This window comes from Myxine glutinosa, chromosome 13, assembly GCF_964187855.1.
Source record: "Myxine glutinosa chromosome 13, kmMyxGlut1.1, whole genome shotgun sequence".
Classification (NCBI taxonomy): domain Eukaryota; kingdom Metazoa; phylum Chordata; class Myxini; order Myxiniformes; family Myxinidae; genus Myxine; species Myxine glutinosa.
Genome location: NC_136273.1, coordinates 15,493,398 through 15,518,311, shown reverse-complemented (window position 1 = coordinate 15,518,311; position 24,914 = coordinate 15,493,398). Strand labels below are relative to the sequence as shown.

At 44.9% G+C, this 24,914-nt stretch overlaps 1 protein-coding gene across 3 annotated transcripts in view; it reads left to right on the top strand.

The window, feature by feature from the left end:
- Positions 1-24,914, top strand: part of DAGLA (diacylglycerol lipase alpha) — a 58,569-nt gene that overhangs the window by 18,198 nt on the left and 15,457 nt on the right. For all 3 annotated transcript variants that reach the window (XM_068133837.2, XM_068133836.2, XM_068133838.2), the window contains exons 4-10: positions 2,646-2,747; positions 7,427-7,565; positions 13,556-13,643; positions 14,399-14,533; positions 22,949-23,026; positions 23,424-23,548; positions 23,749-23,908. In XM_068133837.2, coding sequence (XP_067989938.2) covers positions 2,646-2,747; positions 7,427-7,565; positions 13,556-13,643; positions 14,399-14,533; positions 22,949-23,026; positions 23,424-23,548; positions 23,749-23,908 — 827 coding nt within the window. The remainder of the gene's footprint in view (positions 1-2,645; positions 2,748-7,426; positions 7,566-13,555; positions 13,644-14,398; positions 14,534-22,948; positions 23,027-23,423; positions 23,549-23,748; positions 23,909-24,914) is intronic.

The following is a 24,914-nucleotide window of genomic DNA, read 5'->3' as shown; positions in this document are numbered from 1 at the left end:
CCAAGAACATCAAAGTTGGGATGCTAATCGGTGGGAAAGAATGGCCCCCCTCAAAGTCCTGACCTTTACATCGTATAAGCTGTCTAGGATTCTTTGGACAGGAAGAAAATTGCAAAACAACCAAAATCAAAAGTCAGATTATGGGAAACATTGCAGAATGCATGGAACAATCTCCCAATGGAATTTCTCCAGAAGTTGCAGGAAAGCATTCCAAAATAGATATCTGCTGTTTTGCATGAAAAGGACGGTCATACCGAATATTGAAATTTAATTCATTAATATTTTAAAATACAATCGATTTTTGTTTATTTACTAAAACATGATTATTATGACCCCTATTTATCAAAATATACCAATGTGGCAATAAAATTGTTTATTTTTAAGGCAGCCTATCTTTGCACGTGTGTGTGTGTGTGTGTGTGTGTGTGTGTGTGTGTATGTCATATGTGTTGGTCGAGATCAGACCCCATCACTAGTGGATACCAGGAAGCAAGTGCCACGCCAGCTATTTTTTTAACCAAATAGTCCAATGCTCAATGTTCCCTCACCAGGGTGGACTATTCTATAAAATTGGGAATTAAATTATTTTCCCAGTGTTGGCTGTCGTATAATCCTACGGAGATGTAGGAGGCTCGAGCTTTGCTAATGTCATGCTGAATAGACGAAGCCAATGCAACTGCTTAGTCAGAAGAGACTTTAAAAAAGATATACAGTCGTGGCGTAAAATATTGGCACCCATGCACTTTTTTCAAATAATGCACCAATTCTTCCAGAAAATTGTTGAAATTAAAAAATATTTTGGTATCCACATATGTATTTCGTTGGTTTGCAATGGAACAAAACCAAAAAGCTGAAAAAATTACTAAATCTTAGCTTATTCCACCCAGAGATTCTAAAATGGCCCGGACAATATTAATGGCACGTTTTAGAAGTTGTTAGAAATAATTAGATTTCAAGCAGGTGATTCTCCTTTACTTTGGAATTGAACTCACCTGTGGTTCAAAAGGTGGAGAAAGCACCTTGATAAACTGCCAAACAGATTCAAGCTGACCTTCAGACACAAGGTACGACAGTTTCATCTCGCACCATCCGTCGTCAACTCAATGAAAGGGGGTTCTATGGGAGGAGACCCAGGAGGACCACACTGCTGAGAAAGCCCGACTGGAGTTTGCCAAAACACACCTGAACAAGCCAAAATCCTTCTGGGAGAATGTCATGTGGACAATTGAGACCAAGTTAGAACTTTTTGGAAAAGCACATCATCTCTATGTTTGCAGAAAACAAAATTAAGCGTTGAAAGAAAAGTGAAGAAAAGAACACCTTTCCTGCAGTTAAACATGGAGGAGGTTTAGTGATGTTTTCGGGTTGCTGTGCTGCCTCTGGCACTGGGTGCCTTGAATGTGTGCATGGCATCATGAAATCAGGAGATTACCAAGGCATTTTGGAGCGCAATGTTCAACCCAGTGTCAGAAAGCTGGGTCTCCGTCGAAGGTCATGTGTCTTGCAGCAGGACAATGACCCCAAACACACTTCAAAAAGCACCCAGGAATGGTTGAAGACAAAATGCTGGACTGTTCTGAAGTGGCCAGCAATGAGTCCAGATCTAAATCCCATTGAACACCTGCGTGGAGATCTGAAAGCAGCAGTTGGGAGAAGGCACCCTTCGAATCTGGGAGAACTGGAGCAGCTTGCACAAGAAGAGTGGATCAAACTGCCAGTAGAGAGGTGTAGGAAGCTCATTCATGGCTATAGGGAATCATATGTGTTTGTTTTTACTTCTGGTAGGGGTTCCCCCACAAAACGTCACCACGATAAGCTATTTATACACGTCAGCATGGCGTTTGTTGAAGGAGGAAACACACCCCTTGGGGAGGGGGGATATTATTAGTGTTAATATTGTTTTGTAATAACATTAATATTAAGCTATTATCAATAATGTTGTTATTACTTTTGTTATTAGAAAAAGCCTTGGAAAACGCTACCATAAAGCTATCTTTACATGGATATACACACCAAATTAAGTCACTACAACCTCTATCGTGTGAACCTTAGTCCTGTCAGGATTGGTTGTGATTGGATAAGTAACGACTGAATGTATCGTGGTCAAAAAAAATCAGTCAGACAGACACCAAATTGCGTATTTTAGTATGATGATGGTGTGTGTGTGTGTGTGTGTGTGTATGTAAGTAGCATTAGTATATATCACTCAGCATTCATTTTCAATGTGGCATTTGAAAAGTCACCATGTGGTTTTGTTTGCAATGTGCACGCTCAGAGATTATAGCCCAGAACATGCTGTCAACCTTTCTCATAGGTTATAAAGGTTTGGGCTAATGGTTTGCTGAAAGGCAGGATATGGATAAACATAAATTATAATGAGCTTAATGATGTAGGTTCATATAAAAATGACCCTTTCCTGATCTGATTCGCTTGCATTCCTTTCATTACATTGAGCGAAAGAGCATTATGATTTCATGGACAGCTTGTACTGTCTCTTGCATTGTTAATTCAATCTCATAAAAGCCATTTAAATGTCACCATCTTTTATCTCTTCATCTGCATCATGTTAACAGTCATAACGGAAAGTGCAAACCCCCTCCTTTGTTTCTTCTTCCTCTATGGTACATACCCACTTCCTCTACCAGGGATCCTGCTCTTGGAATTGGTCTACTCTGTGGTTGGGTTGCTGTGGATACTCCAATGGTACTCCGCGTGTGAAGATCGCATTGCTCGATCTATTACTGTCGGTCAGTGTCATTTCCCTATCCATTTGCTCCTAATTTACCTTCATGGCATTTCCCAATGTAAAACTATAGCAAAGCATTATTACCCTGTTAATTAATTAAATAAAATTGTAGGTCACTGAAAATCAAAATGCCGGATGTGTAATTGAAATGTCTGGCAAGTTACTTATTTTAAAATATTTTCTTTTAAAATGAAAAGTATTTTACATATTTATTTTTTACAGGGTCGAAGGCTCATGGTGGAGCTTTGACACAAATCATACACTCGCCTGCAGACGGATAATTAGACCAGACTTCCATTCAGACAAACACAGCCACATGTGACCTTGGAAGAGAGTGATGTAACTTCCAGTGCAAGTCACTAAATTGTCAGTAAAACACAGGTGAGTCATCAATGACCTTCACAAGGGGGTTATTCTACATGCAATGCCAATCTTCATGGGGTAAACAAAATAAATGATTATACCATACTTTTTGCATTAAATTACATGATCATCTTGAACAATAGAAAATGTGGACAACAACAACAACAGGCATTTTAAGGCCATTTTTCCTGCTTGAGCGAGGGTTAGCCTTGCGGTCCCCATGACAATCTTCTCCATCTTGCCCTATTTTCTGCATCTCCCCTTGTTAACCCCCTTGCCCGCATTTCTTCTTCCACTATCTTCAGCCAAGTCTTTCTCGGTCTTCCCCGTCCTCTACTTCCTTCTACATTCATTTCCATCACTCTTCTCAACCAGTCACTTTCATCCTTCCTCAACACATGACCAAACCATCTCAATCTGTTCCTCTTCACAGCATCAATCACAGGCTCTATTGCCATCATCTTTCATAATTCATCATTTCTCTTCCTCTCTCTCAACGATACTCCACACATCCACCGAAACATTCGCATTTAAACCCTTTCCAGCCTTTGTTGCTGCTCTACGTTCATTACCCATGTCTCGCTCCCATAAATCATAACACTTCTCACACATGCAGCATACACCTTTCCCTTCAGCTTCAACGACACTCCCCTCCTCGTCAGCATGCCACTCAGTTCCCGAAACTTCTTCCATGCACATTTCACTCTCGCAACCGTTGCCAAGTCTGATCCACCTTCTCCATTCAGCATGTCTCCTAGGTAGCAAAATGTTTTCACACCTTCCAACTTCACGCCGTCTCCAACATCCAACTCAACATTTCCTCCATCTGCAGCTCCCTCTGTGCAAACCTTACACTTGAATGTAGGTGCCACACTGCCTAATGACCCTCTCAAACTACGACATTTTTGATGAACCCACTCAGCGCACATTGTACATTGAATGGAGTTCACTCCGACACCCTTCCTGCACACAGCACACGGCCACTTCCCAGTTCTTTCCACCTCACCACATGCTTAACCACTTGCCATCACCTTCGTCTTTCCGATAATCACCTTCAGACCTTTTGTCTCCATACATTCCTTCCACTTGTTCATCTTCTCCTTCAGTCCATCCATACTTTCCGCAATCAACACCAGATTAATCTGCATACAACAACTCCCACGGAAACCCTCCTTTACGTTCTGAGCCAGCACCTCCATTACAGCTACAAATAGTGATGGACTTAGTACCGACCCCTGATGCACTCCCACCTTCACCTCAAACTCACCACTGTTCTCGTCCTTCGTCCTTACAGCTGTGCGCGCTCTCTTGTACATTGCCATCACGACTCTGATCAACCATTCCTCCACTCCTAACTTCCTCAATGCCCATGTCACTACTTCGTGTGGAACCCTATTGAATGCTTTCTCCAGATCAACAAACCCAAGAAACATCTTCTTCCTCTGCTCCATGTACTTCTCCTGCAACTGCCTTACAATGAAAAGCGTGTCTGTCGTTCCTCTTCCTGGCATAAATCCAAACGGCATTTCATCGATCTTCACTTTCTTTCTTATCCTCCTCTCCAACACCCTTTCCAATACTTTCATTCCATGCTCCAATAATTTTATCACTCAATATGAGCCTTAGTCCAGAGGGTCACCTTTCCCCTTGTATAGAGGAACGAGGGTACTCAGTGCCTAATCCATTGGAATGCGGCCTTCTTTCACCACCAGATTACAGATCTCTATCATTCTCTTCACACCCCAACTTCCTGCTGCCTTCAACATATCTCCCACAACTCCTATCGGGCCTCCCGCTTTTCTACTCTTCATTGCTTTTAACGCTTCCTCAACTTCCTTCTCAGTTATCTTCTCTGCCGGTCCTAAAACTGGGTTACTCTCGATGTTACCGTTCCATTCAGTCTCTGCATTCAACAGCATTTCCATATATCTCTTCCATCTTCCTTTAATTCCATCTGGGTCCATAACGATTTGTTCCACTTCATCCTTCAAGCAACTCACCCCCATCACATCACACCTCTCTTTCACTTTCTGCTTTGCAATCCTGAATACCGCTCTCTGACCCTCTTCCGAATCCAAGCGTTCTCCAAACATTTTCTTACATGCCTCCTGCGCCTTTGCTACCCCTTTCTTTGCAGCCTTCTTGGCTGCCTTATAATTTTCATGCTCTGCCTTTTCTGCCCCCGTACCCTTCGCCGTCTGCCACTCCTTGAACTTCTTCCTCTTCTCGTCAATCCTCTTTCCAACTTCATCATCCCACCACCATGTTTCCGAGTGCCTCGGTGGTCCTTTTGTCCATCCACATACCTCACCAACGGCTCCCAACAGACTATCTTTCATTGACATCCAACCACTTTCAAGCTCAACCACATCATCCTCGACCATACTCGGCCTCTCTTTTAATGCCTCCCTCACTGTCACCTCTTTCAACCTCCACACCTTCATTCTCGGTTGGTACTTCACCCGCCGAGCTCTCCTCGCACCTTTCACCCTTATGTCGCAGACAACCAAGTGGTGCTGTGAAACAGCCTCCTCACCGGGATCACCTTCGTGTCCCAGAGGTGCCCCCTATCTCGCCTACGCACCAGCAGGAAGTCAACGGTTGTCGTTGACCCACCTGACGTGTATGTAACAAGCTTATTATCCTCTTTCTGGAACTGAGTATTACAAATCAACAAACCAGCTCCATCAGCAAACTCCAAAATCCTTTCACCTTCTCCATTTCTCACACCATATCTGTAACCCCCATGAACTCCCTCAAAACCGTCCATACTCCTTCCCACATGTCCATTTAGGTCTCCTCCTACCACAACAACGTCCTCATCTTTCACGTTTTCCATCAGCTTCTCTATCGCACACCAGAACTTGTCCTTCTCTTCATCGCTCCGACCAACCTGCGGAGCATATCCCGAGATGACGTTCACCAAGAGCTTTCCAATCATCATTTTCACCATCATCAACCTATCACTCACTCTAGTCACACTCACCACAATGTCTACAAACTCCTCAGAAAACAGGACAACAACACCATTCACACCCTCCAGGCACCCTTGCCACACAAACTTGTATTTCTGTCCCTGCCTACCCTTCACCATTCTCACACCACTTCCCTTCCATCTCGTCTCCTGCACACAACATATGTCCACTCTTCTTCTGACCAATACTTCCACCACTTCTCCTGAACTCCCTGTCATTGTCCCTACATTCCATGTCCCAAACCTCAGAAACCGATCTCCACGTGGGGAATCGGACGTTTCGTCGTCATAAATGGAGTGATTTCCACCCTTCCTTCGATCGGGTTCCCCACCTTGAGTTTTGTCGAGAGGGAGTGGGGTCTCCACTGGGTATTTCGGGCTGTACCCTGCCCATATGTAATTGTAATTGTCATGGTTCCCTTTTTGAGGCAATGTCTTATGGCCAGATGCCCTTCCTGACGCCAACCCTTTTAGTCGCCTCTTACGACACGCAGGGATACGGTGTACCTATTCTAAACCAGGGTACACACCGGGTAGGAAATGTGGACGATTTCCACATATTGCACGATCACTTCGGACCTGCCTCATGAGAGAAGCAACCAGCTATTCTGAACAACATTGGTTACCTTGACAACGCTGTACATTACATAAACAAAAGGCCTGAGACTTGTGAAGTGGGAGGTGTTGTCTCACATGTCAAAGTCATCAGATTCAAGTCTATGACTTCCACCTGTTCCCCATAATGCAAAAAACAACTAGGAACACTTTTTTCCAATCGGTTGTTAAGTTCACACAACCATGTCCACGATAGTGAGAATAATTTAAAACAGAAGGCTTAAGTGCTGGTATAAGGAATCAGTTGGGTTTGGGAACTGAATGCATCGATTAGAACAGACACTTTGATTTGAAATAGACTAGTCACTATCTATTTTGTGAACGTTGATGAAAACATTGTCTTTGTTGCATATTTGTCACAATTTCATGTCTGCTAGCTGTTTTGATGATACTTCATCACATTCATCAGATGTTGCCAAACGTCACTTTTGAGTTTCCAATGCAGATGGTCAATGTCAACCAGCAGGTGGCGAACATGGACTAAATTGCTAATCTAACATTTCGAGGACCACTCTCAAACCTCGTATTCCTCAAGTAGTGATCAAAGTGGCCAATTATAGTCCTGTAATGCTTGGGAATGCATGACAAATGTTTTTTTGGGGTTTCTCCAATAGTCAGAGGTTGGTTAAACCATTGAATGACATGTAAACTTTTCTCCCCGTCTTCCACCCACCACTACCACTACTATCACCACCACCACTACCACTCGTGCTATATGTGTGCTTCAGGGATCGTCACATGTAACTGGTTGGTGATCCTGAGTGTGTGCGTCACGGTGGTATGTGTGTTTGACTCCACGGGACGCACATTTGTGAGGCTCCAGGCTCGCCGACAAAGACAGCGCTCGCTCACCACCTTCAGCTTGCGGTTTGTGGAATAAGATATTCAGGCATATCCCTCCCTGCTCCCCACCACTTACAGTCACGTGAAAAAGTAAGTACACCCCATGTAAAGTTTTGACTTTTTCAACATATTTCAACATACAGCTATTTGATCTTCATTTCAACAATATAATGATAGATAAAGGTGATATAATATAACAAATATCATGAAACATTTACATTTTGTAGTCCATTGTATAATTTAAATAAACATAAATGCAAATTTCGCATGTGGAAAAAGTAAGTACACCCCTACATTTATCACTACTACAAACACCTAAAATTAGAATCAGGTGCACCAGCTCAGGTGCAAATGATTAGAACATCGTTAGAGAGGATCTTGGAGGAACCTGTCTTATTTAAACCTCAGACATTTAGTTTGGTTTGCTCTTTGTTGTTGAAGTGTGCGGCGTCACCATGCCTAGATCAAAAGAGCTCTCTGAGGCCTTCAAAAAGTAGGTTATAGATGCCTACGAGTCTGCAAAGGGATTTAAAAAGATCTCCAAACAATTTGAAATCAATCATTCGACTGTCCGAATAGAACCGGACTTCCGGTCCCTCGAGCGACGAGGCTTGCTTCGATCTCTCCACGGCATCAAAGTTTGAGTGTTTTCCCGTTCGTTTCTTTGTCAAATTTCCGCTGGGTATTTTGTTGTGTATGTGTTATTGTGTGTTTCTATTTGGTTTTGGTTTTGTGGTTGTTGCAAATTTGTGTGTAATTAGTCGTTTTTTTTGTTCGCGCCTCGTGCGCCTCGTGCTGCCTGGTCTCTCCGGGCTCCCTCCCCCCGTCAGTGTTTTGTGAAGAAGGGTTCTTTCCTTCATAGTATTTGCTTGTTTCTTTGATTTTCTTTCCCCCCCCCCCCCCCCCTACCTCTCATGAAAACATCTTACCCTTTGTCCAGCGTTTTGAAAACAGAACAAACAAATAAACAAAACAAACAAACAAAAAATTATATATTAATTCTTTCTCTCCACCCGGACACGTGCTTGTTTGCTCTCCTCCTCGTCTTGACTTGTGCCCCGCCCCCTATATCTCGTTTTTCTTCCACCTCTGCTCCTTCTTTCTCAAATCCACGTTCTCACTTAGAGACTTTTCCCAGATTGTTTTTCATGGTTTTGTTTAAATATTATTTAGATATGTTTAAACCGCAGCCGTGATGCTGACGCCCCCCCCCCCCCCCCCCCCAGAATTTCCATGTTTTAACCGTTTCCCAGTGTTTACCCTGGATTAGAATAGGTACACCGTATACCTGCGTGTCGTAAGAGACGACTAAGAGGGTTGGCGTCAGGAAGGGCATCCGGCCATAAAAACATTGCCTCAAAAAGAGAACCATGACAATTACAACTACATATGGGCAGGGTACAGCCCGAAGTGGAGATCGGTTTCTGAGGTTTGGGACATGGAATGTAGGGACAATGACAGGGAGATCAGGAGAAGTGGTGGAAGTATTGGTCAGAAGAAGAGTGGACAAATGTTGTGTGCAAGAGACGAGATGGAAGGGAAGTGGTTTGAGAATGGTGAAGGGTAGGCAGGGACAGAAATACAAGTTTATGTGGCAAGGGTACCTGGAGGGCGTGAATGGTGTTGGTGTCCTGTTTTCTGAAGAGTTTGTAGACAGTGTGGTGAGTGTGACTGGAGTGAGTGATAGGTTGATGATGGTGAAAATGATGATTGGAAAGCTCTTTGTGAACGTCATCTCGGGATATGCTCCGCAGGTTGGTCGAAGCGATGAAGAGAAGGACGAGTTCTGGTGTGCGATAGAGAAGCTGATGGAAAACGTGAAAGATGAGGAAGTTGTTGTGGTAGGAGGAGACCTAAATGGACATGTTGGAAGGAGTATGGATGGTTTTGACGGAGTTCATGGGGGTTACGGATATGGTGTGAGAAATGGAGAAGGTGAAAGGATTTTGGAGTTTGCTGATGGAGCTGATTTGTTGATTTGTAATACTCAGTTCCAGAAAGAGGATAATAAGCTTGTTACATACACGTCAGGTGGGTCGACGACAACCGTTGACTACCTGATGGTGCGTAGGCGAGATAGGGGGCACCTCCGGGACACAAAGGTGATCCCGGGGGAGGAGGCTGTTTCACAGCACCACTTGGTTGTCTGCGACATAAGGGTGAAAGGTGCGAGGAGAGCTCGGCGGGTGAAGTACCAACCGAGAATGAAGGTGTGGAGGTTGAAAGAGGTGACAGTAAGGGAGGCATTAAAAGAGAGGCTGAGTAGGGTCGAGGATGATGTGGTTGAGCTTGAAAGTGGTTGGATGTCAATGAAAGCTAGTCTGTTGGGAGCCGTTTGGTGAGGTATGTGGATGGACAAAAGGACCACCGAGGCACTCGGAAACATGGTGGTGGGATGATGAAGTTGGAAAGAGGATTGACGAGAAGAGGAAGAAGTTCAAGGAGTGGCAGAAGGCGAAGGGTACGGGAGCAGAAACAGCAGAGTATGAAAGTTATAAGGCAGCCAGGAAGGCTGCAAAGAAAGAGGTAGCAAAGGCACAGGAGGCACGTAGGAAAATGTTCGGAGAACGCTTGGATTCGGAAGAGGGTCAGAAAGCAGTATTCAGGATTGCAAAGCAGATAGCGAAAGAGAGGTGTGATGTGATGGGGGTGAGTTGCTTGAAGGATGAATTGGGACAAATCGTTGTCGACCCAGATGGAATTAAAGGAAGATGGAAAAGATATGTGGAAATGCTGTTGAATACAGAGAATGAATGGGATGGCAACATAGAGAGTAACCCAGTTTTAGGACCGGCAGAGAAGATAACTGAGAAAGAAGTTGAGGAAGCGATAAAAGCAATGAAGGGTAGAAAAGCGGGAGGGCTGAGGGGAGTTGTGGGAGATATGTTGAAGGCAGCAGGAAGTTGGGGTGTGAAGAGAATGACAGAGATCTGTAATCTGGTGGTGAAAGAAGGCCGCATTCCAGTGGATTGGGAACTGAGTACCCTCGTCCCTCTATACAAGGGGAAAGGTGACCCTCTGGAGTGTGGCTCGTACCGAGCGATAAAGTTATTGGAGCATGGAATGAAGCTATTGGAAAGGGTGTTGGAGAGGAGGATAAGGAAGAAAGTGAAGATCGACGAAATGCAGTTTGGATTTATGCCAGGAAGAGGAACGACAGACGTGCTTTTCATTGTGAGGCAGTTGCAGGAGAAGTACACGGAGAAGAGGAAGAAGTTGTTTCTTGGGTTTGTTGATCTGGAGAAAGCATTCGATAGGGTTCCACGCAAAGTATTGACATGGGCATTGAGGAAGTTAGGAGTGGAGGAATGGTTGATCAGAGTAGTGATGGCAATGTACAAAAGAGCGCGCACAGCTGTAAGGACGAAGGACGGGAACAGTGGTGAGTTTGAGATGAAGGTGGGAGTGCATCAGGGGTCGGTACTAAGGCCACTACTATTTGTAGCTGTGATGGAGGTGCTGGCTCAGAACGTAAAGGAGGGTTTACCGTGGGAGTTGTTGTATGCAGATGATCTGGTGTTGATTGCGGAAAGTATGGATGGACTGAAGGAAAAGATGAACAAGTGGAAGGAATGTATGGAGACAAAAGGTCTGAAGGTGAATATCGGAAACACGAAGGTGATGGCAAGTGGTAAAGCATGTGGTGAGTTGGAAAGAACTGGGAAGTGGCCCTGTGCTGTGTGTAGGAAGGGTGTTGGAGTGAACTCCATTCAATGTACAATGTGCGCTGAGTGGGTTCATCAGAAATGTAGTGGTCTGAGAGGGTCATTAACCAGTGTGGCAGCTGCATTCAAATGTAAGGTGTGCACAGAGGGAGCTGCAGATGGAGGAAATGTTGAGTTGGATCTTGGAGATGGCGTGAAGCTGGAACGTGTGAAAACATTTTGCTACCTCGGAGACATGCTGAATGGAGAAGGTGGATCAGACTCGGCAACGGTTGCTGGAGTGAGATGTGCATGGAAGAAGTTTCGGGAACTGAGTGGCGTGCTGATGATGAGGGGAGTGTCGTTGAAGCTGAAGGGAAAGGTGTATGCTGCATGTGTGAGAAGTGTTATGATTTATGGGAGCGAGACATGGGTAATGAACGTAGAGCAGCAACGAAGGTTGGAAAGGGTGGAAATGCGAATGGTTCGACGGATGTGCAGAGTATCGTTGAGAGAGAGGAAGACAAATGATGAATTGCGAAAGATGATGGGAATAGAGCCTGTGATTGATGCTGTGAAGAGGAACAGGTTGAGATGGTTTGGTCATGTGTTGAGGAAGGATGAAAGTGACTGGTTGAGAAGAGTGATGGAAATGAATGTAGAAGGAAGTAGAGGACAGGGAAGACCGAGAAAGACTTGGCTAAAGATGGTGGAAGAAGAAATGCGGGCAAGGGGGTTAACAAGGAGAGATGCAGAAAATAGGGCAAAATGGAGAAGATTGTCATGGGGACCACAAGGCTAACCCCCGCTCTAGCATGGAAAATGGCCTTTAAAATGCATGTTGTTGTTGTTGTTGTTGACTGTCCGGAAGATCATCTACAAGTGGAGAAGATTCCAAACAACTGCCAACTTGTTCAGGCCAGGCCGCCCCAGCAAGTTCAGCCCAAGAGCAGACCGCAATATGCTGAAAGAAGTCTCTAAGAACCCCAGAATGTCATCACGGGACATACAGGTAGCTCTTGCCACTGTTGATGTCAAAGAACACGAGTCTACCATTAGAAAGAGGCTGCACAAGTTTGATCTACATGGGAGGTGTGCCAGGAGGAAACCTTTTCTGTCCAGAAAGAATATCAGGGCAAGACTAAAGTTTGCCAATGAACACCAAGGCAAAGACCAGCACTTCTGGAACAATGTGCTCTGGACAGATGAGTCAAAGGTAGAGCTATTTGGCCACAGTACCAGAAGACATGTTTGGCGAAAACCAAAGACAGCATTTGACCACAAGAACCATATACCAACTGTAAAACATGGTGGTGGAAATATTATGGTTTGGGGCAGCTTTGCTGCATCAGGGCCTGGGCAGCTCACCATCATAGAATCCACTATGAATTCTTCATTGTACCAGAGGGTGCTTGAGGATAATGTGAGGCCATCTGTCGAAAAGTTGAAGCTCAACCGAAGGTGGACCTTGCAACATGACAATGACCCAAAACATGCCAGTAAATCCACCAAGGAATGGCTGAAGAGAAAGAAATGGAGGGTTCTGGAATGGCCAAGTCAAAGCCCGGATCTAAATCCCATCGAGAGGTTGTGGGGGGATTTGAAACGAGCTGTGCATGCAAGAAACCCCTCAAACATCGCACAGCTGAAAGAATTCTGCATGGAGGAGTGGGCAAAAATGTCTCCTAGTCGATGTCAGAGACTGGTAGACAGTTATAAGAAACGCCTACTTGAGGTTGTTTCTGCCAAAGGGGGCAATACCACCTATTAGAGCCAAGGGTGTACTTACTTTTTCCACATGTGAAATTTGCATTTATGTTTATTTAAATCATACAATGGACTACAAAATGTAAATGTTTCATGATATTTGGTATATTATATCACCTTTGTCTCTCAATATTGTTGAAATGAAGATCAAACAGCTGTATGTTGAAATATGTTGAAAAAGTCAAAACTTTACATGGGGTGTACTTACGTTTTCACATGACTGTATCCTCCAACATAAAATATATCTCAAGGTGGTTTCCAGCTTTGGATCATTGGCCATCAGATATAGTCTCCTTTCAAAATGTTGTTACACATTGATTAAAGAGAAGTGTGGACCCTTTAATGGCGGTTGATCTAAAGCATGAAACCGCTTTTAGTCAGAAATGTAACTTGTCGGCCAAAGTAATGGCATGACATTTTGTTGTTTCAAGGGGACTTGGAAAACTGGATAGTTTGAATGAGTTTTGAAAGGAAAAGAAAACACCACACCAAAGCAAACTTTTAATATTGTTTATTTATTTATTTAAATTATTGTATATAAATGTTTATTTATTATTGTGGTTGAAGTTGACCAATTCGTCTTTATTTGCTTATTTTTGGCAGGCACCGTATGGAGGAAGGTCTAACAAGCAGTTGGCATCAGCGCCTGCGTCTCTTCGCGTGTTGCTCACGTACACGAGATACACAGACGGTCAGCTGGCATTATGGCTCGGGTTTTTGCGCTCATTCTTGCTGCGGAAACACTCGCGTGTTTTGTGACTTTATCCAAAATCGATTATTTGTGAGATGTCGAATTTGGCGTGGGGGAAATTTGAGTGTCGATTGTGCTGGAAAATAAAAAAAGATCCCCAAAAAAACTGTTTAAACTACAAGGGTGGTTGAAATTTGACTTGGATTTTGTTGCTTATATTCACAACTAAATTTTCATGCATATTACAAAAACAATACTTGAATTCTTTTCCAAGATGTCCTCCAGCTTTGGACACACACTTGTCCCATCCAAGTGGAAGCCTTTGTCTGACTTCGGTGTAGGTTTTGTTTGAATGTATAGCCAGTGCAGGATGCCATTCTTCTTGAGCCTCGTTCATGAAGAAAACTTTCCAACAAGCACTTCTTTAATCCAGAGGTGATTGACAGATAAGAATCGGCATACTGTGCAGTCATTTGTCAGTTAACTTCTGCAGGGTTGATGTATTATTCAGTGTTCCACCATCTGCCGCTATCTTGGTTTTCAGAATGCGCATTAAAGCTGCAGGAGACACGTGTCTATTGGTAATGGTTACCGCCATTAAAAAGACGCAGTCCCTCAAATTGTTAATATATCATCCCTCTCTCTCCCCTTAAAATGTAACTTCATAAACAAAATGCAGGGCAAACCTGAACCACCTCATAATATTTTTGAAGTATGAAGATTTCGCAATCGGTTAATATGAGTCTCTTCAACAGGACGCTTACTCTGAGGTTGCAGTGCTTTTTGCTGAATTCTTCAGAGACTTGGATCTCGTGCCCTCCGATCTTATAGCAGGCCTTGTACTCTTAAGACAGGAGCAACGAAGAAAACGCCACGCTGTACTCGATGAGGTCGACATATTCTGAGCATTTCACATTCATTGTAGCATTGGCACGTACTGTAATTCATAATCCTAATGCTACTAGTATTGGCTATTATTTATAATTTCCTCCTTATTATCTCTCCTTATTCTCCTTTTCTTATTTTAAAATTAATTATTTTTCATATTTTTTTAAATACAGAATATAACCGTATCTTTTGTTGTTATATACTGTATACATGGTTACGTGTTGCTATATCATGGTCATGCAGACTGCATCCCATGAGTGGAGGACCAAATATTATGGCAAGAGTTAACGATATGCAAATAAGAATAATCCCCAGCTTAAACCACTGTCGACAGTTTTACCCGCTCCATATGAATTGCTTTTTCCCCACCAAAGGTAGATTCTGCATCCATGTACTTTAACTACAACACCCCTAAAATGCCCCTCACAAGAAAACAATTGGGTGCTATTTAAGTTTGTCCTGTCGTATCTGACAGTAGGTTCACACGGACCGTCTGATAAAGGCCTCTGCGAATGCCAAAACAATCCAAACATGTGACAGCGTTATTTTAATAGCCTACTCTGCACTCATTTAATCGTAACAATATCCCTCTAGGATAGTTCAAATGCAAACCAAAAGTGGCGGTGTTCACACAGAAAGCCAAAAAGTGGGAAAACATTTCTCCTCATTAGAAGGCATTTCTTTACAATGAAATATCATATTCGGGGGATAAGGAAGGACATGACAATCAATAAATAATTTTCGGCAGATCTGGCTGTCGACAAATACAGATAGGAACTAGAATGGCACTCGGTAGAGAGCATACCTCCCCCAGGCTGATCAATTTACATTTTGTATCCCACTGATAGGCCGGATCTGGATCCGGATCTGAACCAAAATCAAATTGGCTTGTGCTTGTCATCAAACCAACTCATCCACCAAGTTTTGTCATATGTCCACAACTATTTGAGATAGCATGAGATATTGAAATATCATGCCGTGTAGGAGAAACATAGTAGTAGAGTTAAAGGAGAGCATGATGGCCAGGTATGAGCAACTTAGCAAAGAAGTGGATGGTTTGGAAAAGGAGTGGACGAAGTATGGAGAGGCGTTTAGGGGAATTGCATAAGTTTTGTATGAAGGACATCAGGAAAGGGTGCATCATCGAGGGAGGGAAACCAGGCATGGTGGACGGAGGAAGTAGTGAAGGCAGTTGGTGAAAAGAAGGAGGTTTGGAAGAGGATAGATAAGATCAATGATAAAGGGAGGCAGCCGGATCCAGGGATGCTGCACCTGTTTCGGCAGAAGAAGAAAGCAGCAAGGAGAGCTGTGGATAAGGCAAGGAATGATATGGAAGACGAGGTGTACGACAAGTTGGAAGAGGATGGTGGGAGGAAGATGATCTATGAATTGGCTTGTGTCAGGGATGAGGATAGCAAGGAGGGGGGGCGGGGGGGGTGCGCTGATTAAGGATGGTGGCAGGAGGGTAGTGACGGGTGTGGGAAGGATATTTCAAAGGGCGATGTTCAAGATCCAGGGAAGTACAGGGGATTATGCTCCTTAATCATGTCATTAAGATGCTGGAGAGGATTCTGGACAGGAGAATAATGAAGAGTGTGGAGATGGAGAACGGAGAAGAGCAGCAGGGGTTCAGAAAGGATAGGGGGCGACGGATGGAATGTTCACGCTGAGACAGCTGCTGGAGAAGAGGTTACAGGTGCAAGGTGAAATGGCATTGGGATTTGTGGATCTGGAGAAGACCCACGACACTGTCCCGAGACAGAATGGCAACGAGAGCAGTTCCATTGGTTGGCCAATTATAAACTCTTGGATTGGTGTTTTGCATTGATTTAATGAGCGTGCCGTCCCTCAGATGGATGTTAAGTTAGGTTATCTGCTCGTATAAGCTGGTGGATGTTTAAGATCTCATGATGTCTTTCATGACAAGCAGGCGAGATATCGCCAGCTCATGAACAAATTCCTCATTCAAGCCTGGATGTGCAGGGCATCAGTGGCACAGCCGTAATGATGCAAAAAGGAGGTGACATTTGGAATTGAATCCCCAGGTCGAATACTTGTGTAATTCCGAACAATAGCCAATTTTCGCCGTAGTTTATCATTTGGATAACTGTATGAAATCAGGTCGAGACCTCGGTTTCCAGATATGAGGCTTTATTGAAATCTATCTCCACATACCCTATATAAACAGAACAAAGAATAATGTCAGAACTACAGCAAAGATTCTACCAGCATTTCATTGTTCATAAGCAAGCAAATAATGCATTCCCCCATCATACCTTTCTCGAGCGTCCGCTCACAACAGACAGATATCAAACCAAAACCTCCTCCTTCCACGGCAACCCATTATATTCCCTTCTCAAGGTCATTCCATTCGAATCCTCTTCTTCATTTTTATTACATTCACCCTCCATAAAAAGCAAGCTAGCAATCAAGCAATGTAAGAAACGCAACAGAAACAAATCAAATGCTCTACCAACCAAATCGGGTTGACGGTTGGCACAATCTTCCAACGCCAGATCGATAAATTCTCTCAGTTTCCGGGTCCCCGGATTCACAAAGTGAATCACCCTCATCAGTCGGCTCCTTTTGCAATCTCCCCGACTCTGACGGAATCTTGGTTACCTTGGCATTATCAAGCATGACTTTATCCCCGATCAAACCATGCTGCGACTCCGCTTTGATGGGTGAGGCCAAAATTTTGATTCCCTTGTCAGCAACGCTTTTGATTCCCTTGCCACAAGGTGCGAGATGGCGAACAGACACAGTAGTTTCCCGTCCGTCCGGAGGCCTCACATGAGCGTACTCCGGATTTGCCTCTAGAATTTCTACGCGATCCGCTAATGGTTCGTATTTACTTTGCCTGACAGCTCGTTTCAGCAGAGCTGGTCCGGGCCAGTTAACCAAGAGGGCAACGCTCGCCCACTCGCACTACGTCGCTGAAAATGGAACATCCTTTCGTAGGGAGTTTCGTTCTTAGTGGTACATAGTAACGAACGAATTGCATGCAAGGTGTCCGGAAGTACACGTTCCCACTGTTGCCATGGTAACCCACTAGATTTCAAGCTCATAGACACGGCTCTCCATATAATCCCGGTATAACGTTCCAATAAGCCATTGCCTTGAGGATTGTACGCGGTGGTACGGCTCGTGGCGACACCTCGATCCCAGAGAAACTGCTTCATCTCTCGTGACAGAAATGCCGTACCTCTTTCGCTGTGAATGAACGCGGGATATCCGAACAGTAAGAACAATTGTCGCAAACATTCAATCACCGTGGCCGAAGACATGTCCGTGCACGGAAAAGCAAACGGAAATCGAGAGCACTCGTCGACCATAGTAAGAATGTATCGGTGCCCCCCCCCCCCCTGCGGCTGGCAACAGACTCTTGAAATCAACGTTCAAATGCTCCCACGGACGGCCGGCCTGAATAAACGTCCCCATAGACGGTTTATAAAAATTTGGTTTGACTTCGGCGCACACGGAGCATGTCTTGCAGAGACGCCGGATGACTTCTATAGAAAAAGGCAAATTCATACTCTGCACGAAATGAGCTAATCGCGTGACCCCGGGGTGACAGAGCGGATTATGAATATCCTGTAAATTGCCGGTAGTCATTCCTGCACAGTCAGGTCGGGACAAAGCGTCGGCTGCCAGATTATCTCGTCCCGGTCTGTAGATGATGTCAAAACTGAAGTCGGCTAATTCCACATGCCAGCGAGCAATTTTTGTCATTTTAAATCTTCTGCGTATGACGTCCGTCATACATAAACGCAACCGACTGTTGGTCTGTGATTAATTGGAAATGTTTCCCTTGAAGGAAATGGTGCCACCGTCTGACAGCTTCAATGATCACCTAAGCCTCCTTTTCTATAGCGGAATGTCGCCTTTCACTATCAGACAGTGTAAGAGAGAAAAAAGCGACCGGTCTCCCAGCCTGATTGAGAGTCGCCGCGATTGCGCAGTCCGAGGCGTCTGTTTCAATCATAAAAGGAATACTCTCGTTGATCGAGGTCACCACAGCATTAGCTGTCTGTTTTCAATAGCTGAAAGGCAGCCTTCACGGCTACATTCAGTGGAAATAGTTTCCATTCCACCAAAGGCCTTATTTTGTCTGAGAATCCGGGTATCCACTTTGAATAGTGCGCGAACAGTCCCAGTACTCGGCGCAAGGCCGCACGGTCGGTGGGAGGAGTCATGTCGAGCAAAGGTTGTAGTCGAGCGGCGTCAGGTTGTATCTCCCCTCCGGTCACGCTGTACCCCAAAAGATCCACTGTCTGAACATAGTAATTACACTTCTCTTCGTTGAAGGTCAGTCTGTATTTCCTAGCGACATCCAAGAACCGCCGTAAATTTGAGTCATGTTCTATTTGATCGTGGCCACATACGGTCACATTATCGACGTACACAAAAACATCTCTCAGTTGTTCCCTGGTTAAAATGTCATCCATAACCCGTTGGAAACATGAACCCTGTTAGTGACACCGAATGGGATTCTACGAAACTAATACAGCCTTTGGCCAGATTCGAAATCGGTGTAAGGTTGATCATTCTCTTTGATAGGTATCTGGTGGTACGCACTTCTGAGGTCCAAGGTGCTAAATACTTTGTAGGTAGCTACCTCTCTGACCATATCATCCATCTTCAGTAGTGGATAGGCGTCCAGTTGAGTAAAGGGATTGATCGTCTGAGAATAATCAATGACCATACGCCTCCGGTGATTAGGATTATTGACAACGAGCACCTGAGCCCTCCAGGGTGAGCTACTAGGCTCGATTAGTCCTTCGTTTAGAAGCTGCTTGGTCTCATCGGCGATAAATTTTGCATCAGGGTGCGAATATCGCTGAGATTTCACAGTTATAGGGCGACAATTAGGAGTTAGGCAAGGAAACAACGGGGGTGGTTCGATTGACATCTCCGCCAAGCTACATACCGAGAAGACTTTAGAGGGTTGTGCACTATCGAAACGCATCTCTAAACGCCCATGCCTATTCAAAAAATCATGTCCCAAGAGGACGTCAGAGCACAGGTTTGGCAATATCATCATTTTAACATCCGAGTACAGTATCTCATTGGCTACCAAGTTGACCACTCAAAATCCTTTGGAACTCTGCCATAGAGCTGCCATAGCCATGCACACGTGCTGGCTGGCGGGCACCGTGGACCAGCCGTGTCTGCAAACGAGATATTGGCTGACATAACTTTCACTGCTCCCAGTGTCGATCAAAGCGTCGGCCGCTTCTCCGTTAATCACCACAGGAGTCATAGCCCTCGCCAGGCCACGAGGTGCATCCTCCAGAGCTGTCCTCGAGGAGCTCGCGCCTGCGAGCATCGTTCGTTGTGTCTTAGCAGATCAACAAACCTTGGCAAAGTGTCCTTTCTTGCCGGAACTATTACACATCGCATCTCTAGCGGGACATAAGCTCCTGGGATGCCTGTCATCGCAGCAGGGATCATGGCAGCTGTGGTAACCAAACCGCTCTCCTCGGCCGCGGGATTCTTGTCGAGAAAATCCTGGCAAGCAGCGTGCGGCGGCCACACAATCCCAGCAGCTGACACCGTGTCATTTCTCGGCAATAGTAGCGTTCGCTGTCAAATAAGGTCGCCCGTATGTCTCCAATCGAGTCTGGGCCAGCTGCAAAACTCGGGCCCATGCATATGCATCCTGAAAGGTCATGGTCTCGGTCTCTAGCAGCCGCTGATGGATGGCCGGAGAAAGGAGACCAGTAATGAAAGCATCTCACATTAAATCATCGAGGGCCGCCTGATCCAACACTCTACAATCCTTGCCGAGTTGTTGTAACTCCTGAGTAAACTGCTCCAAAGTCTCAGCTGCATCTTGCCTGCGCGTAGCGAGCAAGTGTCGAGCGTAAATAGCACTTCATGGTTTCATATAAAGAGCTCGCAGAGCAGCGACTGAATCGGTGAAAGTTTCACAGTGGGAGAAATATTCATATACATCGCGTGACACGTTGCAGATGATAAGATCCAACTTCTGTTGGTCCGCGTCTTGGTCTGTGGCTTCAGGCAAGGCTCACATGTAGAGCTCCAGGGATCGGAGCCAGTGGGTCCAGCGTCGTCCAGCATTGCCGGCATTGGGATCGCCATCGAACCTCTCCGGTTTGAGAAACTTGTCCATGGCACGCGAGATGAGATGGATTTCTATAAATTGTTATGAAATCAAGTCGAGACCTCGGTTTCCAGATACGAGGCTTTATTGAAAGCTTTTCCCTCGCGGTCCCCATGTGCTGTCTTTCCCTCGTGGTCCCCATGTGCTGTCTTTCCCTCGCGGTCCCCCTGTGCTGTCTTTCCCTCGCGGTCCCCCTGTGCTGTCTTTCCCTCGTGGTCCCCATGTGCTGTCTTTCCCTCGCGGTCCCCATGTGCTGTCTTTGTCTTTCCCTCGTGGTCCCCCTGTGCTGTCTTTCCCTCGTGGTCCCCATGTGCTGTCTTTCCCTCGCGGTCCCCCTGTACTGTCTTTCCCTCGTGGTCCCCATGTGCTGTCTTTCCCTCGTGGTCCACATGTGCTGTCTTTCCCTCGCGGTCCCCATGTGCTGTCTTTGTCTTTCCCTCGTGGTCCCCCTGTACTGTCTTTCCCTCGTGGTCCCCATGTGCTGTCTTTCCCTCGCGGTCCCCCTGCACTGTCTTTCCCTCGTGGTCCCCATGTGCTGTCTTTCCCTCACGGTCCCCATGTGCTGTCTTTGTCTTTCCCTCGTGGTCCCCCTGTACTGTCTTTCCCTCGTGGTCCCCCTGTGCTGTCTTTCCCTCGCAGTTGTCAGCTCTTTCACGAGCCTCGATTCAGTATAGAAAAAAAAAAAAAAATCTCCACATACCCTATAGAATATAAACAGAACAAAGAATAATGTCAGAACTACAGCAAAGAGTCTACCAGCATTTCATTGTTCATAAGCAAGCAAATAATGCATTCTCCCGTCATACCTTTCTCGTACGACCGATCACAACAGACAGATATCAAACCAAAACCTCCTCCTTCCACGGCAACCCGTTGTATTCCCTTCTCAAGGTCATTCCATTCGAATCCTCTTCTTCATTTTTATTACAATAACTCACAACAACTCGCTCCCATTACCCTGGGGAAGGCACTTACATTTTGTGAAGTGCTGAAGACACCTCCGCATCAAGTTGGTCATCCTGCTTGCTTCTTCTTTGCACAATTTGAGGCAAATAACTTGTAATTGTATTAGGCTACAGAGGTCATTGTCTCTAGCTGTGTGTCCCATAATTGTGCATGCTCTAATGGGATGTAAAATGTGATTGTTGACCTATGTGTCTCACCTGGAATTCCCACCGTTGGCACTTACATGGGAAGCTTAAGGCCACAAGGTGTCTTCAAGTTTCATGGTCCTGTTGATTGTATGTTTATGGTTAATGGGATTTACTGTTTTAAAATACATTTTTTTAAATTAAATTGGGGTTTTATCATCATTGTTAACCTGTTATTATCTTTGCCCCAGGAGAATGACAGAGGTTATGTTTTCACCCCTGTCTGTTTGTTTGTCTGTCTGTGAGCAGGATATCTCAAAAAGTTATGGACTGATTCAAACAAAACATGGTGGACAGGTTGGGTGTGTGACAAGGACTAATTAGTTATATTTTGGTGAAGATCTGGATCCGGATGCAGATACTGGCATTTTAAAAGTGATTCTTCATCATTGACTCATAAGGCCAAAAACAATATATAGCATGATATTTCAAGTAGTTGTGGATGGATTATGAGACAAAACCTGGTGGATGAGTTGGGTAGGTGACAAAAACAAACTGATTCCATTTTGGTTCAGTTCCGGATTCAGATCTGGCCAATCAGTGGGATACAAAATGTAAACTGTTCAGCCTGTCGGATGTATGTTCTCTACTGAGTGCCATTCTAGTTTTACTATTGTGATTGATGAAATTTCGTTTTATGTTTTACATCATTTGTGATCGTCAGACAGGATGGTGCGGACATGGCACACGTCAAACTCTGAGCTGTCTAGCCCGGGTTTGATTCCTGACCTGACTGTGAAATTGTCTGATTAATGCTTCGCAAGGCGGGGAGTTTTATCAATGAGTGCGTCGTCTTATAAGCATGGACGTCAAGATGGGCGTTCTGTCTGCTACCATCGATTTCTGGTGGACTTTAAAGACCCCACAGTATCTTTTGATGTAGAGTAGGCAAGTTATCCCCAGTATCCTGAACAATTTTCAAATTCCTGTCCTAATCTGGCCCGGTGAGATTGGCACCATTCTGTTTGTCCATGGGAATGCCAAAATGACACGCCAACAATCTGCTCGGTCATGATCGTTTGTGATCAAATTGGGGTCATTTGAAGTAATAATTCGTTGTTTTGATTATAGCTTTTTAGATCTCATGTTTTTTATTTTATTTTAATCCTACATTCATTATAAATGTTTTTTTTTTCCAGACCAACAATGACATAATCGCCTTCCTTTCTGGAATTCCTATCACCCGCCGCACCAAATATCTGGACCTCAAGGATCCAGTGAGTTGGTGGAGAGAAACAAAGTTTATCATTTAAGAGAAAGAGTAATACAAGTCTATAAAATCAGAGAATATTTGTACTGTATATATTTCTTTCAATGGTTTCCTCTGATTTTATTTTTCTGCCTTGCTCACCTCATTAATGTCTTTTGTACTTCCTCTGCACCTATAATAGCTTCCTTCATATATATCTTGCTTGCCCTCTTTCTCCATTCATTAAAATTGTTTGCTTTTTATCTTATCAGTCATTTCTATCTCTTCTGTGTACCTTGTCCATTTTTTTTTTTTGATAAATTTTGTACTTCATGTATGAAATGCGCCTTTTATATTATGTTGTTTCCCACCTGTACCGGTATTGCCTGATTTAAGTTACGTCATTTCCTCCTTCTGCTTCTAAGTCGGTGATGTTGCGCTACAAGGATGTGTGCTACTTCATGAATTACGCACTTGCTGCGTATGGCTGGCCACTTTACCTCGTTACCCACCCTGCCACTGGAATTTGCCATCTCCTTGCCTCCTGTTCGTAAGTTCCATCTCACTTGCTTCCTCAGCCCGCTTGGCTTTTCTGGGATCTTCAAACAACTTCTGTTATCTTTATAAATATCTATTCCTTCTGATTTCTCTGTCTACAGGTTTCAATAGCTAATAGCTAGTTTGTACATCCCAATACTTTAATGAAAATATATAGTCCTTCCCTCTTGAATCATAAGGATGTCTTTGCAGCTGCTGCTGCCTTCCATGCTGCCGGAAACATCGTTACGCACCCACGGTGACGTTGGAGGAAGACAACAGCTGCTCGTGCCACAGCGCTGCCATCCGCCGCCATTTTGCAGATCGAGGCCTCGGCTCTATTGACATCGTCTTTGCTTCGTTCCATGATGCAGTAAGCAAAAAATATTTTTCTTAGAAATTTTTTTTTTAAATCAGTTGACACCTCCAATATCAGCTTGATATTTGCCATAATTTTCAGATTCCCATTTTCAACCATGGTTGAAAAATGGTTCAACCTCCTGAATCTCAACCACTGACACAAACTTCCCCATCTCTACCATGGCCTCAAAACCTCCCCGGTCTTTACCATGGCCTCCAAAGTTCCATGGTCTCCACCATGGCCTCCAAAGTTCCACGGTCTCTACCATGGCCTCCAAAGTTTCACGATCTCTACAATGCCCTCCAAGGTTCCCCAGTCTCCAACATGGCCTCCAAATTTCCCCAGTCTCCAACATGGCCTCCAAATTTCCCCAGTCTCCAACATGGCCTCCAAACTTCCCCAGTCTCCAACATGGCCTCCAAACATCCCCAGTCGACAAGATGGCCTCCAAGCTTCCCTAGTCGACAACATGGCCTCCAAACTTCCCTAGTCGACAACATGGCTTCCAAACTTCCCCAGTCGACAACATGGCCTCCAAACTTCCCCAGTCTCCAACATGGCCTCCAAACTTCCCCAGTCTCCAACATGGCCTCCAAACTTCCCCAGTCGACAACATGGCCTCCAAACTTCCCCAGTCGACAACAAGGCCTCCAAACTTCCCCAGTCTCCAACATGGCCTCCAAACTTCCCCAGTCTCCAACATGGCCTCCAAACTTCCACAGTCTCCAACATGGCCTCCAAGCTTCCCTAGTCGACAACATGGCCTCCAAACTTCCCTAGTCGACAACATGGCTTCCAAACTTCCCCAGTCGACAACATGGCCTCCAAACTTCCCCAGTCGACAACAAGGCCTCCAAACTTCCCCAGTCTCCAACATGGCCTCCAAACTTCCCCAGTCTCCAACATGGCCTCCAAATTTCCCCAGTCTCAACATGGCCTCCAAATTTCCCCAGTCGACAACATGGCCTCCAAACTTCCCCAGTCGACAACATGGCCTCCAAACTTCCCCAGTCGACAA